At 35.2% G+C, this 19,713-nt stretch overlaps 1 protein-coding gene across 2 annotated transcripts; it reads right to left on the reverse strand.

The window, feature by feature from the left end:
• Positions 1 to 463: 463 nt before the first annotated feature.
• On the reverse strand, positions 464 to 19,233 carry capzb (capping actin protein of muscle Z-line subunit beta). Of its 2 annotated transcripts, XM_051095003.1 has the most exons (10): positions 19,053 to 19,233; positions 11,262 to 11,351; positions 7,851 to 7,972; positions 6,505 to 6,618; positions 6,294 to 6,435; positions 4,746 to 4,862; positions 4,569 to 4,634; positions 4,398 to 4,474; positions 2,934 to 3,028; positions 464 to 916 (listed from the first exon to the last, which is right to left on the reverse strand). In XM_051095003.1, exons 1-9 carry the CDS (start codon positions 19,053 to 19,055, stop codon positions 2,935 to 2,937), a joined length of 825 nt encoding a protein of 274 aa, XP_050950960.1. In that variant the 5' UTR covers positions 19,056 to 19,233; the 3' UTR covers positions 464 to 916; position 2,934. The 2 variants fall into 2 exon arrangements, with proteins under 2 accessions (XP_050950960.1, XP_050950961.1); XM_051095004.1 differs by lacking the exon at positions 2,934 to 3,028.
• Between the last annotated feature and the right edge of the window lie 480 nt (positions 19,234 to 19,713).

Here is a 19,713-nt window from a genome sequence, read left to right on the forward strand (position 1 = left end):
GTGTCATTTGTGATAATGACACGGCTCCTCAGCACATTCATGAAATATTGATTAGCGCATAACTGATTATGTTGAGACACGAAGAGCCGTTCAATGACCTGAAACCTTCTCAAACAAACACAAAGCACACGCTTACAGTTTTTCCTGTTTTTATTGTTGCTGGAGGCCCTAACACAACATAAATTGTAAGCTTTACAAAAAAAAAAAAAAAAAAAAACCAAAAGACCAAAAGAAAAAAAAAAAAAAAAAAAACTCAACAAATAATAATCCACCCCGAAGAAAACAACGAAACCGTCTGACGCTCCCAGATGGACAGAGAGAGGAATATGTTTGCCGCTTCCTGACACAAACACACGTACGCATCACACACACTCGCGCAAACACACACTCGTCTGCGTGGACTCAAGCAGAAAGTTTAATATTAACAGCAAGATAATGGTCATAATACATACACGTGTGTATATTTATATATTTATATATATTTATATAACCACCCGCTCCTCGTTTATTCCTGACGCGCGTACGTGACGGGTGAGACGACGAGAAAACTTGTTCTTGTGATGGCGGGAAAAAAGCTCCGCCCCCCACTGCGATGATGTCACTGAGAGCCAATCAGACGCTGTCTTAATACTACATGATTACAGACCAGAGAGAGAGAGAGAGAGAGAGAGAGAGACGGGTGCGGTGAAACGCGAGCTCAAATACAAAAACAAAAAGCGTAGCCTTTTCTCCTTTTTCGCTTGTTTCGCACAGATGGAGACGACAGCCGTGAGGTGGACAGACAGAGAGAGTGAGACAGACGGAGAGACGGCCAGGCGATCGTCTCTAGCTTTGCTGTTTGCGTTGGCTAAGCGCGTGCATCAGGTCGTTCTTCAGAGCCTCCTGCTTCGATTTATCCGCCAGCGTCTGAACGCTCCTGGAAAACACAGAAAAACACAGATGAGGACGTGAGACGGGTCTGTAAACATTGCACGCTTTCTCAAGAAATAAAACCTGCACATGTAAAATGAACACCACATGCTGTTACAGAACAAACGCATACAAATAAATCAGCAATCGCAGATTCCTTTACTTCATTAGACACACGCACAACTGCAAAACACTGTAAAATACTCAAGACGTGTGTTACAATTGGTTTCTGTCCTCATATATCAACACACACAAAGTAAAGATCTGCTGCTTTAAATGTTACATTTTACGATTTAAATGTTAGATACTGTTTCTTTTGTGATCGAAATATCAATAATAGCCAGAAAAGGTGATTTTATGCATAATGAGGGTTTAATCCTAAACAAGTTTGACACTCTTATTTTGAAAAGCACACACGGTACACTGTAAAAAATAAAAAACACAATTTGTTGAGTCAGCTTAAAATAATTTGTTACCCTGCTGCCTTAAAATTTTAAGTTCAGTCAACTAAAATAAGTTTAGTCAACTTGAAATGTGAAGTTGTACTAAGTAACAACTTAGATATTTGTGTTTGCTAAACTTAACAGATGGGTAAGTAACCCAGCTGCCTTAAAATTTTAAGTTGATTCAACTCAAATATTTAAGTTGTCACTTAGTATAATTTAACATTAAGTTCAATAAACTTTTTTCGAGTTGACTGAACTTAAAATTTTAAGGCAGCCAGGTTACAAATTATTTTAAGTTGACTCAACAAATTGTTTTTTTACAGTGTAGCATTTCAACTCTCATTCAAAAAGATGAGAGGAATTAATGAGGGATTCCAATCATAAAGAAGACCGAAACACACTGGGACTCTTATTTTGACATGTCTATGCTACACTACTTCAGCTGCTCATTCAAAAAGATACGAATTTGGGACCCAAAAACACCAATAATAGTCAGTAATCATAAAAACTATAATAATCATAAATCAAAAAAACTATTTTACGCACAACGAGGAATTTTTTAATAATAGAAAAAAAAACAAAGTACACTGGGACTCTTATTTTGAAATTTTATGATTTACTGCTTCAGCTGCTCATTCAAAAAAAGAGGGAAATATGGGAAACAATATACCAAGAATAGTAAGGGAAAAACTAATTTATGCATTATAAGGAACTTTTAGTAATAAACAAGCCAAAAAAACTATGGGACTTTTATTTTAAAATATCCACGCTTCACTACAGCTGCTCATTAAAAAAAAAAGATAAGAATATGGAAACCAAAACACAAATTATAGTCAGGAAAAAACTACACAATGTACACATAATGAGGAACTTATAATAATAAAAAAACTTGAAATACACTGGGACTCTTATTTTGAAATGCCTAGCTTCACTACCTCAGCTGATCATTTAAAAGGATGAGAAGAATATGAGAACCAAAACACCAATAATAGTCAGGGAAAAAAAAACAATTTTAACCATAATAGGGGACTTTTAATACCAATTAAAAAAAGCTTGAAATACACTGGGACTCTTATTCTGAAATGTTTATGCTTTACTAAAGATGCTCATTCAAAAAGGAGGAAAATAGGTGAACCAAAATGCCAAAAATACTAAGGGAAAAACTAATTTACGCAATATGAGGGACTTTTAATAATTTAAAAAAAAAAAGCCCACAAAACACCGGGACTCTTATTTTGAAATGTCTATGCTTTACTACTTTAGCTGCTCATTCAAAAAGGTGAGACTAAATATGCATCTTACAACCAACTACAACAAATTGTCAATTCATTAGCAGTGCAGACTTTTATTATACTATTTAAAGAGTCTTTTACAGTCTTAAATGTGATCAAATCAAACGTAAGACTTTAATCAGCCGTGTAAAGCCAACAGTGTGATAAAAACGAATCGACCTCACGAGCACCGTATTAAAGTTTCACTCGTTAATGCTGATGAGCTGTCCCAGAATGCACCTGCATGCAGTTAGTGTGTGTTTGTTACGGAGGTCAGTGCAGGCGAACACACGCAAACCGCTCTGACCCTAGTCAATGTAGATCTGACGCTGGGTCAGAACCTGAGAGAGCTCCCGCTGCAGCTGACGGTACTTTTGATTATCAGGAAGAGACTCGATTGATCTGGAGCCCCACAACAACACAGACAGATGGGTAAAGAGACAGACACACGGTGAAAACATGAAGAAACATCAACAGAACGAAAGCAGGAAAAACTCTAGGAATGACAGGAATCAACAAAAAACAACACGAATCTGAAACTGTAACGAATATGAATCTGTAAGTGAAACTAGAAGTCTAATGAACCTGAATCTGTAGTAAATCTGAAAATGTAACGAATCTGAATATGCAATAAGTCTCTAATGAACCTAAACCAGCAGTGAATCAGAATCTGTAATGAACCTGAATTTGTAAAAAAAAAAAAAAAAAACTAAATCTGTAATGAATCTGTTATAAACTTGAATTTGTAGTGACTCTGAACATGTAATGAAACTGAATCTGTAATTAAAACTGATGAATCAGTTAGTGAATCAGAATCTAGATGTGTAATGAACCTGACTCTGCAGTGAATCCATAGTAAATCTGATTGTTGGAGGTTCATATGAGAAACATGGAAGCTGGGTAAAAGTCAATTTTCTGATTCGTAATAAGTAAATGTGTTCATCTATTCAGTATTTTTTCACTGGCTGTGCACAATTACATACAACACAACTGGTGTAGTCTGATTCACAAACAAATGACTCCTATGAACCAGTTCATTGAACGATTCATTCAAGATGACTCGCTAACTCAGAAGTTACTGTCTGAATAAGTTCACTGAATTGTACTCACTGAATCAACTAAAATAATAAACTAACTTGAACTGCAGTCTAAAATAAATTCATAAAATAAAAAATAATCATGAATAAAATAAACATTAAAATATAAAAAATAAATACTACATAAAATAACAAAATATGAAAAATGTTAGAATAGAAATGATATTGAATCAAATCAGTTAAAAGCTTGAGAATCAGAATTGCACTCACTGAATTAAGCCAAATAAATTACTTTAAATAAATAACACTTAAACTGCATAGTCCAAAACAAGCTGATAAATATGAGAAAAAAAAAAAAAAAAAAATAATGTAAAAATGCATATATAAAAATCGAATATGTAATATAAAAAGGTCATTTACAGCTGTAAAAGTTCAGGATTCAATCTGAGAACCATGAACTTTAATGAGACAGATTCAAAACTGATTCACTCAGTTCAGACCCTGAATCAGTTACAGTGCTGATCGGTTCAGTGATTCATCAGACGGATTCTGAATCAGTGGTTCATTCAGAGAATCATTTACTCATGAATCAGTTGTTGTGCACAGCCATTGAAATGAACACTTGTGCAGTGGTGACGCTGCAGGAAACAGTATTTCTGCATGAGTGTAAGAACACAGGCGGTTCAGAGAGAATCATCAGTTCCAGAACTTGTGTTTTGAGTCGTGTGACGAACCTCAGGCCGTTGACGATGTCCTTGGTCTTGCCGAAGTAGATCTCGTTGAGAGTGGAGCGGATCTTGTTCTCCATGTCCTGACACACACACACACACACACACACACAGAGTGAGTTAGAGCGCGTATGATGACACATGTGAGCTAAACTAACATCTGTGTGTGAGAATCACCTCCACCAGGCGTCCGATGTTAGCGATGTGAGGAGAGGATTCGCTGACCGTCTCATCTTTCTCCATCTGAGGACACACACACACACACACACACACGTTGGGTGAGCGGTAACCCGAGACGGTCACATGATCTCCTGAGCGCTATAAGTAGCGCCGTGGTCAAAGAGACGGCGTTACCTGTCGGGTGAGGCTGCCGCCCAGGTTCATGGTGCCGGAGCCGGTTTTGGTGGTCTGCAGCCACAGCATGACAGTTGACGTGAGTTTATAGTGAGCCGTGCGCCCGCTGGACTTCTCCTGAAACACACACAAACGCTGCACGCTCACATCGGGCTTCACTTACATGAAGACACTGAAACTTCAGAAACTCAGTCACTGGAGCTCATGAATCCTCAGAAAACATACGTCGGGAGGTCAAACTGCATGTTTTTACTGAATTTATTTATCTTGTGATTTATGAATTTTGCAGTTACACATTTATTTACAAGAAATAAATGTGAAACAGTTCATTATTAATTAACGCAAACAAAGAAATTAATTAAATATTTCTTAATACAGTTGAACTAAATATTAACCATTTTAACAAACAAACAAACAAATAAATAAATAAATATTTATAATTACAATTATAAAAAAAATTATAAAATGAAAAACGTTGTTACAAATGTTACAAATTTTGTAAATAATTAAAAAAAAATCCCAACATTACACTGTTTTTTTTTTTTTTTAATAAATCTGATTTGAATAAACTATAAAATATTTCTTAGAATAAGCCAACAAGAAGTGGTCAAACTATGTTTTTTTTTTTTTTTTTTTTTTTTTTTTTTAATCAATCTACAATTTTTTTTTTTTTTTTTTTTTAACATTTTTTTAGACCATGTTATCAAAATTTGGGACATAAAAACAATTATTTACTAGTAATAAACAAAAATCATCAAAACTAAGCAGAAATAAATAAAAATAAATAAATAAAATAAAATAAAATAGAATAAAAAATAAAATAAAAAGCTTTGCCATCACAGGAAAAAAAATAATTACCTGTTAAGTTATTTTCTTAAATTCTCCTGTATCTTTATCCTTTTTGTGATAAGTTAAATTTTATAATAAGCAAATAAATAATTAAGCAAAATAAATAAAATTATATTAATAATTATAAAAAAAATTAAAATAATTTATAACATGAAAAAAAAAATTAAATAATAAAAAATACCTACATAATACACTTTTTAAAATAAATCTGACACTATACGAATCGTTTTATTTTTAATTAATCTTAAATATTCTTTACATTTTTAGACATTTAGACATTTTTAAATAAATACATAAAATCTAAATAATTAAAACTCTAAAATAAAATAAAATAAAATAATTATTTCATTATTTAGTAAAATAACTATTTAGCAATAGCTATTTTAAATTGCAAAAATATTTCACAATTTGTAATCAAATAAATGCAGCCTTGGTGAGCAGAAAAGACTCTGAAAGTGTTTTAAAAAATTTTGACAAAATGTTTCTAAAACTCAAAACAAAGTAATTTTAAATAAATGTAATAAAACTAAAAACTCCCTACTCAATATTTTTATTGAATTAACCCTTTCAAAATTCTCTCTCAGTTTGTCTTTTGGCTGAACTTGACAAACGCAACAAACACTGCAAAAACTGACTTCCTGTCGTGCCGCTGTTCCAAATGACATCACTTCCTGGATGTGAGTGAGCGTGGGCTCTCACCTGCACCTCCACCACGTGGATGGAGTCCCAGCATCCCTTGATCTTCTTGGATCCGTCTCCGGCTTTCTTGATGAGGATGACGCCGGCGAATCCGTGATCCAGATCCCACAGGTAGACGGAGGAAACGCCGCCCTCGAAATACCTGAGAGAACAGAGCAGAGCGTCAGTCACGGCTCCCGGCCAATCGGAGCGTGAGTGGGCGTGTACTCACAGGTCTCGGTACTGGTCGAAGGCGTTGTTGGCCTCCACCTCCAGCTTACGCAGACGAGCGGACGGCATGGCACCGTCATCGATGGGAGGCTCGTATTTGTTACTCCAGGGAGATCTGACACACACAGAGAGACACAGACAGAGTCACACCTCTGACACCTCCAGTCTCACACATCTACTAAACACATCTTTTTAACTTGCCAGTTTCTGTTCATTTTCACTCCAAATTCTGTTTTAAAAGGTGTAAGTATCGTTTTCTTCTCATTTTAAATTTCTCTGAACTCTTTTTTTTTCCCTCTCCCCAATATAATTTGACTTAATTCCATTTATTTATTCTCTTTTCCCCCTGTCCAACTGACTTTTTCTGGTTTACATACATTTTCCCAGTTGTGCATTTTTCTGAATTCCAGACATTGGAAGATTGTGCATGTTTGTTTGTTTTGGTTTAGTTTTCCCAAACGTATTTTTTTTTTCTGTATTCTGTTTTTTTTTCTTGCCCTTTTCTTTTTTTCTCCTCAATTACATTTTCTGGATTACTTTACCCCCCTGTTCTAAATATTTCTGGATTCTGGTTTTGTTATTGTTTTAGTTTTCCCAAATTTAATATTTTTCTGGATTCCATTTTCCCCCCCCTTTTACTTTTCTCCCCTCAATTAATTTTTTTTGGATCGCAGTTTTGTGTTTATTTGTTTTTTAGTTTTCGAAAACATTTTTTTTTCTGGATTCAGTTTGCTTTGTTTGTTTCTTTTCCCTTTTTCCCCTTCAATTAAATATTTCTGGATAATTTTTCTGAATTCCATTTTTTTCTCCTGTTTCCTGAATTCTTTTTTTCTTGTTTGAATTTGTCTGGATTCCATTTTAATGGTTAAATGTAATTTCAGTAATCAAAAAGCATGTATAATTAAAGGAAATTATGAAACTTATACAATTTAATTTTAGGTTTAAATTTTTTTTTAGGGCCGTGCGAAATCCATTTTGCTTTTTCCCAAATTATGTTTTAATTTTTTTTTTTTTTTATGTTTTGATTTCTCTGGAGCAATTTACTTAAAGTTTAACAAAAACTTAGTTTTTAGGGCCTGAAATTCTCATTTTTTCTGAAATTAAGTGTTTCCTTCTTTTCTGTTTTAATGATCTTTTTACTTATTCATTCATTCATTCATGATTTAATACAAATTTGCATTAAAAAAACAGTCAAATCAAATGAAGGCATAAAACAATAACAGTGTAATTGATTTTATTTATTGTAATCAAACGCAAATGTAACAATCTATTTAATGTTTTGTTGAAGACAGTGATTGAGCGTCAGTGTCAGTGTCTGACTGAGCTGTGCTCAGGTGTTGGTGTTACCTGTATGAGTCTCCATCGCGGTTGTAGTCGCACAGCAGATAGTCTTTACCCACCACTTTATCACGTGCGATCTTCAGCGGCTGATCCACCGACGACAGCAGATCTTCACACAGACTGGGCACCTGAACACACACACACACACACACACACTCGTCATTAGAGGAAGTACATTCCTGTCAGACGCTCATTATTGACCCGTCACACACTAATACAGTCACTTCCTCCCGTAACCCTGTGAAACATCTGAGCGAACACACGGCCGCCGCTCCCGCTGCGTGACTGACACACACGCTAATAACTCATAATAACCGCTGATAACCCACACACACACACACACGGTGCTACGAGGTGGACGTGAACAGAACGTGAGAGAAACAGAGTGTTTCAAGACTTCAGCTAAAAATCAAGTATTATTAACAAATGGAGATATTTAGCGCAATGTTCACGCTGCTCTCATGTGTAACTTTAAATTGGCTTGAAAAAGCCTTGCCAGAAAGTTTGAAGTAGATTTAAAAGCCTGAAGTTTGAAGGTTTACAGTTTTAACGACTTTGAAGTTTAAAGTACTTTTAAAGTTAGTTGCTAGTAGAGCCCGACCGATTTATCGGCCGATATTAGGCATTTTCCAAACTATCAGTATCGGCATTTATAATGGCCGATGAATGAATATTTCAAAAATAAAATAAAAACGGACGAAACACCCTTCAACCATGTCATGAGTGTTGGCGTTGTATAGTTTGTCCACCAGAGATCATGTCCAGTTTTGCTGCTGTTAAATAAGCCGAGATGAAGCGGAATTAGCTAGTAATTACATTACGTTGTTACAGTGTAGTTGACTGACTGTCCTTTTAACTTTTGACAATGAGACTGAAGTATTTCTTTAATAGCGTGACAGTTATAGCGATGAGACGTATCATCTCTCCTTGGCCTGTTATATTGAAAATGTATGTTTTACAATTTGCAGTATGACGTTATCCATTGCTAAATTATGGCTCATCATAGACTAGCTAACCACAAAGCTAGCTAATGCCACTATCAGTGGAAGACCGCTAACGTTAACATTTTAATGAGCTTGGAAACCACAACGAACTTATTCTGCCTAAATAAAGTAATGATTACTGTATTTATAACTAGCATATCTCTAGTTACAGTCCCTGCATTGTAAAATGTAAGTTAGACTTGCGAGGAGTGAACATGTAGACATAGAGAAAAAGTATCAAACGTAGCTTGTGCATAAAAGTTAGCTTTTCTTTTACATGTGTGTGAAATCCACTGACGCCAAGTGTGCGTTGCAGACTGTCGTTCAGCCGCAGCATTAACGAGTCACGTAATGGATTTAGATCGCTAAATAGTAGGTTTTAGAAGGCAGGCAGCAACTGATGATTGAAAATGGTTTGATGTAGCTTGGTGGAAAGAATTTAAAAAGTGCAGGTAAAGGGATAATCAAGCTGACAGTGTAATTGTGACAATAAAAGAAACAAGTTCCTTTTTAAAATGCATTATCATATTATGTTAGTTAAAACTCATAAATAACTACAAATAACTAATGTTAGGGAAATCTGTTAATGTTTTGTTGCGTGTTTCCTAAATTAAAAAAAAAAAAAAATAAAATAAAAAATATCGGCCGATATATCGGAATATTGGATTTTAAAACCAATAAATATTTGTATCGGTATCGGCCTTCAAAATCCTTTATCGGTCGGGCTCTAGTTGCTAGGCTACCTGGGGTGGTTGCTAGGGCGTTGCTATGTGGTTGCTGGGGTACTAAGGGTAGTTGCTCAGGTGTTACTAGAACACTGTTAGCAAAATTAATAGCATATTAATAGCATGATAAAGGGAAATTAGCATGTTACTAGCATGATTAGCAAGTCACTAGCATGTTGCTAGAATTTATTGATTAGCAAGTCACTAGCATGTTGCTAGAATTATTAGCAAGTTACTAACATGTTACCATGATTAGCTAGTTAGTAACATGTTACTAGCATGATTAGCAAGTCACTAGCATGTTGTTAACGATTAGCAAGTTAGTAGCATGTTACTAATATGGTCAAGTAGTAGGTAGCATGTTACCAGGGTGATTAGCAAGTTACTAAAATGTTGTAAACATAATTAGCATGTTACTAGCATGTTACCATGATTAGCTAGTTAGTAACATGTTATTAGCATGCTTACTAGGTTACTAAGGTGATTAACAAGTTACTAGAATGTTGTAAGCATGATTAGCTAGTTGCTAGCATGTTGCTAACATGTTTGTAGCATGCTGATAGCATGATTAACATGTTATTAGCAAATTATCAACATGTTAGCTCATTAGCTACTTAATAGCATGTTACTAGCATGATTAACAAATTACTAGCATGTTGTTAACATGATTAGCAAGTTAATAGCATGTTATTAACCTGATTAAGTATTTAGTAGCATGTAACTAGGGTGATTAGCAAGTTACTAGCATGTTGTTAACATGATTCACAAATTACTAAAGTGATTAACAAGTTACTAGTATATTGTAAGCATGATTAGCAAGTTTCTAGCATGTTGCTAACATGTTTTTAGCATGTTATTAGCATGATTAGCAAGTTAACAACATGTTAGCATGATTAGCTAGTTAATAGAATGTTACTAGCATGATTTGCAAATTACTAGCATGCTGTTAACATGATTAACAAGTTAGTAACATTTTACTGACCTGACTATGTAGTTAGTAGCATGGAGCTAGAGTGATTAACAAGTTACTAGCATGTTGTTAACGTGATTAGCATATTGCTAGCATGAACGATAAAAAGGAAGCTTGATTGAGCCTCAAGGGATTCTGGGAGTTTGAAGAGTGTTGCTCATTTGAACATTCCGTCAATGTAAGTCTATGGGATTTTTGGTGGTTTTGATAGTCTGGTTTACGAAAACCGTAAGCCGGATCAGTCTGAAAAGATACAGCACACCGAGTCAGACCAGTCTGAAGATCTGGACCGAGTCTGGTGGTTGTAGCTTTAAAAGTCTAAGAGGAGATACACTTTCAAACTTGCTCTCAGAAGAAAAAGTAGTAGTTCAAATAGGACAACAGTTTTCAAGCAAACATAATGACAGCAATATAATGCAAATTAAAGCTAAACCGAAAAATAGAATGACTGATGAAAGCTAAATCTGATTCAATAGTACTGAGAGCAGCGTGAACATTCAGCTAAACGTCTGGTGCGTGTCGGGCCGAGTGAAGTGAGTCACTGAGACGGATCTGCTGTGTCATTTTTAGCTGAGCTTTCGTTCAGACACCACAGTGGGAATGAAGGAGAGTCACTAACGATGCGTTTACGAGCCGACGGTCCGGATCTGACCGAACGCTGCGGAACAAGCGATGAAAGCGATCACAAACACGTCTCAGACGCTTCCACAATGAGCACAAACACATGACACACACTGACCAGGTCGATGAGGTCGCTGAGGTTTTTCTCGATCTGCTGCGGAGGCAAACGCCTCATCAGGTCCAGCGCACAGTCCAACTGCTGCTCGTTCTGCACACAACAAACATGAACACGTTAGTCCACACATCAGCGCTGAATCAGGAAACATCCAATCTACATCAGTCAGCACATTAGATTATTACAGCACATTATATTCAGCTGCGCATCACAGAAACAAATGACATTTAGATATTTTAAAATATAACATTTCACTGTTTTTACTGTATTTTTGATTAAATAAATGCAGTGTTGGTGAACAGAAGAGAGCTTTTTTCAGAAATGTACAATATTAGCAAAGGATTCTTTCATTAAAACTAAAATAAATGGTCATAGTGGGTTTTTGAAGTAAAATACAATTTTAATGACAAATTAGCTCAAAAATGTCATTTCAAAAATCAAAATTCTAAAGTACCACTTAATTAATAAATTAAGATGAACAAAAAAAGAAAAAGAAAAACTTGATCGTAAATTAGAAATCTAAACTTGAAGGAAACACATTTTAACTTTTGTTCAAGTATTCTAAGACTTCAGATATTTAGATACTTCTGATACTTAAGTAGCTTTAGCTAATACTTAAACATTTAAATTTTTGTTTAAGGTTAAGTTGAGGTTTAAATCACTAACCAAAACTAAAACTACACGTTTTTTCATTAATTGAAAAAAGATGAAAAATCTTAGAAAACTTGATGTTAAACTTAAATTAATAAAAAATGTTAATAATTTTATTAATTTTAGAAATTCAACTCATACTTGAACAAAAAAAAAAAACAAAAAAAAAAAACAGAAGTACTAAAATGAACTAAACTTAAGTCTTAAGTTTTTTAATTAAAACTTGAATGAGAAAACACTTTACTTTTATAAGATTTTCATCCTTATTTCAATTAATGAAAAAACCTAGTTTTAGTTAATAATTCAAATTAAACATGTTTAAGTTTCATTTGAAGTACTAAAATTACTAAAACCAAAATACAGATGAACAGACAAATATTGGATAAAAAAAAAAAAAAAAAAACTTACACTTGAACACAAATTAGAAATTAAAATTTGAATGAAACAAAAAAACATTTAAATTTTTCTTCAAGGTTTTATTCAAGTTTTCTAAGATTTTTTTTTTATCTTATCGAGTAGTTTTAGTTTTAGTAAATAATTCAACTTAAACATTTTTATTCATATTAGATGGAAAAAACGTTAAAATTATGAATTATGTTGCCATGTCAGATAACTGACATAAAAAAATGTTTAAGTACTAACATGACTAAAACTACTCAGTTTTTTCATTAATTAAATGACGAACAAACAAATATTGGATGAAAAACTTATACTTAAATGTAAATTAGATGTTAAAACTGAATGGAAAAACTTAATTTTTGTTCAAGCTTAAGTACTAAAATACTAAATACTAAAATGAACTCACTTTTTTCATTAATCGAAATAGAATAACATTAAACACATTACATTAAAAAACATTGGGGGGGATGTTGTTTTAGTTACAGAATTGCAGAGTTAATCAATCTCAGCAGTGAAGATCATTGTTTAGTTCATTCAGCACCGTCATCGCTATAATAATCTCCTCAAACCCCAGTCTGGGAAACTCTAATTTAGGCCAAGAATAACAAATGTCCTCAAACTTCCTGTTTGTCATCTGCTCAGCATTAATGCATGACTGGCTATTTCTAGTTTCCCATCCCAGAGTAAACATCAAAAACTTTTTCATACCACTGGACAAACACAAAACGCCTCGAGGACTCAGAGAACGTCACGCGACATCCCGACGCAGCGGCTCCACGTCAGCGACACCTCCGGCTCCTGACACCGCGTTTACACTCGGTGTGCGTGTGAGGGGTCAAAGGTCGCAGGCGGACACGACCCCTGAGCCAAACCACCTGCTCAAGGCCGTTTGAGAGCGTCTACTCCAGCAGAACATCTAAACACGCTGATGGAAACCACGGCTGCGCTCGCTAACTCTCGCTGCTAAAGCCTAAACTCGCTCGTAAACAGCAGTCTTGGTGAAGTGTGAGTTTCTCAGACAGACGGATCTGCACTTCAAGCACATGTGAAATGAACGTGGCGTTTCTCTCCATAAATGTCCAGCCTCAAACTTCATCTGTCAAAAATACTGCAACACTAAAACCCTCAAACCAAACAAACCAACTCTGAACACACAAACTACACGAGATTCAATGAGAGCAGACTGACCAACTATTTCTCGACTAAAGTCAAGAAAACCCAAACAAATACTGAACCCGTCAAACACTAAACTCTGACATTTACACTCAAACGTATATACTAAAGTCTCAAACACTGACCCAGAAAATAAACACCAAAATACTAAACTTAAACCCCAAAAATCTAATACTAAAACCCTCAAACACTAAACCCTTAAAACTCTCAAAACAGCAAACACCAGAACCAAAAACAAACCCCAAACACTACGAAATCTCAAGTAGAAAACCCAAACAAATACTCAACCCATCAAACACTAAACTCTGACAGTTAAACTCAAACATAAATGCTAAAGCCTCCAATACTAATCCAGTTTTTAACCCCCACAATATTAAACGCCCAAACCTCAAGTCTAATACTAAAACCCTCAAACACTAAACCAACAAACATTAAACCCTTAAATACCACCTTAAACCATCAAACACCAACTCTTTAACCAAAAACATAAACCTCTGAGCACTAAACTCCCTCAAATACTAAATTCAAGAAAATCAAAACAAATACTCAACCCAAACATAAATACTAAACCCTCAAACACTGACCACAAAAACCCTTAAATATTAAACTCTCAAAACCCAAAAATATAATACTAAAACCCCAACAAAAACACCTAAACCAAAAACTAAAACACTTCAAAAACTAAACATGAAACCAAACAAACACTGAACACAAACACTCATCTTCCTCTGACAGTTAAACACAAACGTAGACACTACACTCAAACACCGATCCAGAAAATAAACCTCAAAATATTAAACACCAAATCCAAAGTCCAATACTCAAACCCTCAAACACTAAAACCCTTAAATACCACCTTAAACACTCATCAAACACTAAACTCTACCGGTTAAACTCAAACATAAATCCTAAACCCTCAAATATTGACCAACAAAATAAACACTTAAATATGAAACACTCAACCCCCAAAATTAAATCCCTCAAACACTAACACTCCAATAAAAACACCAAACACTAAAAACATAAGATTAAACCAAACAAGTACTTAACCCAAACACTAAAACCTTCAGTCAGTTAAACGCAAACATCAGACACATAAAAACACAAATATGGACTCCAAAGCCCACGAACTAAAATAAACATCACAATCCCTAAAAGTCCAAGTCTTAAACTTCCAAACATCCTCAGAGCAGCCCTCAACACTGAAACTAGAAATAGTTTTAGTGAACAGACAACCGATTGTTGATACTGATATCAGCATTTACGATTTAATGACACATAATGTACCACGATGCAGCTGACGTGAAATAACCACTTCCTATACATCGTATTATCAGCAGTTTATAATGCAAATGACCTTGTTAACCAGTCAAATGGACGTGATCTATTACTGACTAAAACCATCAAACACTAACCAGTATTAGTTAGTTATTAGTGACATCTAGTATTAAACCCAAAAATACCACCCAAAACTCACAATCACCAACCATACCAACAAAACATCCAAAAACATCTAACAGCAAACACTTAAACCAAAAACACATGAATCACAAAAACTAAACTGCCATAAATACCAAATACAAGAAAACTCAAACAAACACTAAAATCAGATCAATACTAAACCCTTAAATACTGACACTGAAAACAAACCCAGAAAATATTACAATCCCAAACTCCAGACCCAAAAAAGTACTACATCAAACACTAAAGCTAGGAAAACCCAACACGAAACTACAATACTCAACCCAAAAAAACACTAATGCCATCTGACACATCAGATACATTAATACTAAACCTTCAATCACTGACACCAAAAACAAACACCAAACGTCTAATACTTAAACCTTCAATTCACCCTGAACACCTGAACTAGAAGGGTTTTCAATGAAAGTAGATGACTGACTGCCAATAAACTGCTGAAAGGAAATAAACATATATTACTGTCAGTAGAGTTTAAAATTGACACACTTCTGTTAACTGTCCAGACGAACATAATGATGGTATACACTTCAGTCTGTCACTAACAAAAACCCTTAAACACAAAAAAACCAACATCAAACCCCACAAATACCACTACTAAAACAACATAAAATCCAAACTGCTGTAAATACTAAACCCAAGAAAACCCAACCCCAAATACTCAACCCATCAAACACTAAACTCACACATCAATTCAAACATCAGAAATATAAATTCTAAAACATGAATCATAATGGCCCCAAAATATTAAAGTCCCAAACCCCAAAAGTCTAAAACTAAAAAATTCAAACACTAAACCCAATATTAAACCAAACAAATATTCAACCCCAAAAAACACTAAAAACCCATCTGAGAGTTAAACAATAACATCAGAATACACAAATACTAAACACTGCTAAACCCCTACATCTGAATAACTCTTCAAATTGGTGATTTACAGAATGATCCATTACTAACTAACACCCTAAACCAACTAATAATAAACAACAAAAATACCATCTAATACCCTTAGACACTAACTCCTCCAGTAAAAACATCCCAAACACTGAAAACAACAACCAAAAACAAACATCAAACACTAAACCACCTCACACAGCAAATTCAAGAAAACCCAAACAAATACTCAATCCATCAAACACTAAACTCAAACATAAACACTAAACCCTCAAACACTGACTCACAAAATAAACACTTATTAAACTCTTCAACCTCAAAAGTCAAGTACTAAAACTTTCAAACACTGACACCCCTCAACAAAACATCACCCTAAACCAAAAACTACTAACAAAAACCCCTAAACACTAAAAACAAACATCCACCCCCCAAAATACCACTCCTAAAACACCTAAACCACCCTAAACACTAAGAAACCCCAATATTAACCCAAACAATTATTCAAACCAAACACAAAAACTACTAAACCTAAACCTATAAACGCTCAAATTAGCACTGACTGACAATAAAATACTGTCAATTCAATGACAGAAGTGTGACACATAAAACGCTGAAACAAACATTTATTTCCCACAGTGCTGTCGTTGAGTTTAGAACTGACGCAAAGGGACATGAGTTTGATTATGATTATGTACATCACAGTGTTTTATTACCATTCAAAAATACCCTCAAAAACCACATCAGCAAACATTACACTCATATTTATAGACTCTATAGATACAAAGAAGATATTTAACTACTAAAACCATCAAATGATCAAATAACGGCTCACCAAACGACTCCAACAACCCTAAAAATAAATGTAAGATCCTCAGTCTAATACTAAAACTAATCTTTAAACACTAAACTGCCATGAATACTAAACCCAAGTAAACCCACCACCAAATACTCAACCCAAACACTAAACTCTGACAGATAAACTCAAACATATATATATACATATAATGACTCCAAAATATTAAAGTCTAAAACATTCAAACACTGAACTACCTCAAATACTAAATCCAAAAACTCAATGTTAAACCAATGAATTATTAAAACCAAACACTAAAAACTCATCAGATACATAAAAACTAAACCCCCAAAACATCTAAACAACCACAATAAAAAAGGCCCAAGCCCTAAATGACCATTACTTAAACCATCAAACAAACTGTAAACACTCAGATTAGAGGACTGACTGACTGACAGACACATACTGACAGTTTAACGACAGAAAAATGACATAAAAATGCTGAAATAAACACTTATTTTCCACAGGACTGAAACTGACACAAAGGGATGTGAAGATGTTTATGATGATAAACACATCAGCGTTCGATTACTATCAAAAAACTCTCAAACACCACAACAACCAACATTAAACTCGTATTTATAGATACGATACATATAAATAAGATACCTAAACACTAAAACATCAAATTCCGGCCCACCAAACGACTCTCAACAACCCTGAAAATAAACTTAAGGTCCCTAAAGTCCAATACTACAACATTAACTGCTATCAACACTAAACCCAAGCAAACCAGGTAAACTCAAACAGATATGAACACTAAACCCTGAAATAACGGCCCTAAAATATTAAAGTCCCAAAGCAAAAAGACTAAACTACCTCAAATACTAAATCCAAAAAGCCTAATGTTAAACCAATTAATTATTCGAAGCAAACACTAAAAACTCATCAGATATATAAAAACTAAAACCCCACAACATCTAAACAATAAAAAAAGGCCCAAGCCCTAAATGACCGTTGTTTAACCCTTTAACTGTGGGACGCTTGGCGCTCTTTTTTGCATTGTCCTTTTTCTCTATCAAATATTTTAGTAATCATCATAAATTATATATCACTGAAAGCTTAGAAGCCCAAGAATCATCCTATGAACCATTCTGAAATCGGACATTGCGTTACCATGGAAATGATACTGTAAATCTTGTGGCGGTCTCCTCCTCCTTAGCAGCGGCGTCAAGTGTCAAATTACAAAATGCATTACAGTCTTTTAGAATCCAAACTTTTTATAATCTTGACAAAAAAACATGTCATTGAAAAGGTCTGAGTCTCAGGATTTCATATCTGGTGGTTATTTTGTGATAGAAGTAAAATTGACAGAGAAATTTAGACGTTTGTGACAGAAAAATGCATAGAGTTTGTATGGCACCCGGTGGCTGTTTGTGGCACTACGCCCTAAACAAACTTTACAGGAACCTCGATTTTTTTCATATCAACTTCAAATTTGGAACATAACTTATTTAGACATAAGGCTTCAATTTGTTACCAAATTTAGGGTAAAACCTGTTATGTAAAATATGTATTTTATATAAAATATAATAAAAATGGTACAGTGCATTTTCTTTTTAGTCAGATCAACCTTAGATCTGTATTCCAAAGTGTTCATCAATTTCAAAAATGTAAGTTCGGATAGTGCACTTTCATGCCTGTTCAAAAACAGTTAAAGGGTTAAACTCTCAAACAAACTGTAAACACTCAGATTAGAGGACTGACTGACTGACAGACACATACTGACAGTTTAACGACAGAAACATGACATCAAAATGCTGAAATAAACACTTATTTTCTGCAGGATTGGGACTGACACAAAAAGACAAGATGATTCTGATGATGAACATCACATGGTGTTTATTCTATTGCTTTCAAAAACCCTCAAACACAACAGCAACAAACAAACTCACATTTATAGATACGATACATATATATATATATATATATATATATATACCCGATATAAATACTAACACCATCACATGATCAAACGACTCCAACAATCTTAAAAACAAACTCAAGGTCCCCAAAGTCTAAAATCAGTAAAAAGCACTAAACCCAAACCCCTGAAAAGTGTGTCTGACCCCTGAGCCACAAACACTGAACTGAGTTCAGGCTGAAGTAAAGCCTCGAGCGAACACAAACACAATGGTGGAGCTCACTCCGGGCCTCGGGGTTCGTGCTGTGCTGTGCTGTTCTCAGAGGCGTTTATCGGGTGTTTTAGTGCGTACGGTAGTGTGCACTGTAGTGCTGTAATAATAGTGGGCTTGTGCTCGGCTCTCGGCTCGGATTCTGGGAGGCGCTGCGCGTCTCTTCCTAAAACGGGCATCGGCTCGAGGCGCGGCGGCGGCGGCTCTTACCATGTCTGCGGCGCTCGGTCGCGGTCTCTGCGGGACTGAAGGCGGCTGCGGCGGCGGGTTCGGTTCGCTGTGCGGCTCTGTTTTCGTGTGTCTGGACGCGGTTCGGCTTCGACTCTCTGACGGAACCCAGCCCTGTCAGCGCTGCGACTTCCTCATCCGGGATCCTGCGGGGGAGGGGCGCGACGCAAAGCGGCGCTTGCATATCCGGGTCATTCCGCTCCGATGCAGCGCGGGCCAATCACAGGCGCTTCAGTAAGGCATGGCCAAATATAGAAGAACAGGGGCGTGGCGGAAGCGAGGAGGGCGGAGCGCGGGGCGCGCGGTAGAGGGCGTCCGAGAGCAACACTTAATAATAGACAATAACAATTAGACAAGAATAACTCGGAAGAAACGCTTATATTTACATATTCTGAACTGTACAACAGTGCGTTATATTTCTTTGCACTGTATTTGACAATGATTTAAGTAGAATATAATAAAAAGTAGCATTACACAACATAAGCTCAAAACCAAAAGAAGCCAGAAATGAATGAAACCATCACCACCACCTTTTTCATAAATAAATGCATTTTTTTTAAGAAAAACTAAATAATAAATAAAATAGTAACATATATATATATATATATATATATATATATTTTTTTTTTATTAACTTTTAATC

Source organism: Labeo rohita, chromosome 22 (assembly GCF_022985175.1).
Source record: "Labeo rohita strain BAU-BD-2019 chromosome 22, IGBB_LRoh.1.0, whole genome shotgun sequence".
Taxonomy (NCBI): Eukaryota; Metazoa; Chordata; class Actinopteri; order Cypriniformes; family Cyprinidae; genus Labeo; species Labeo rohita.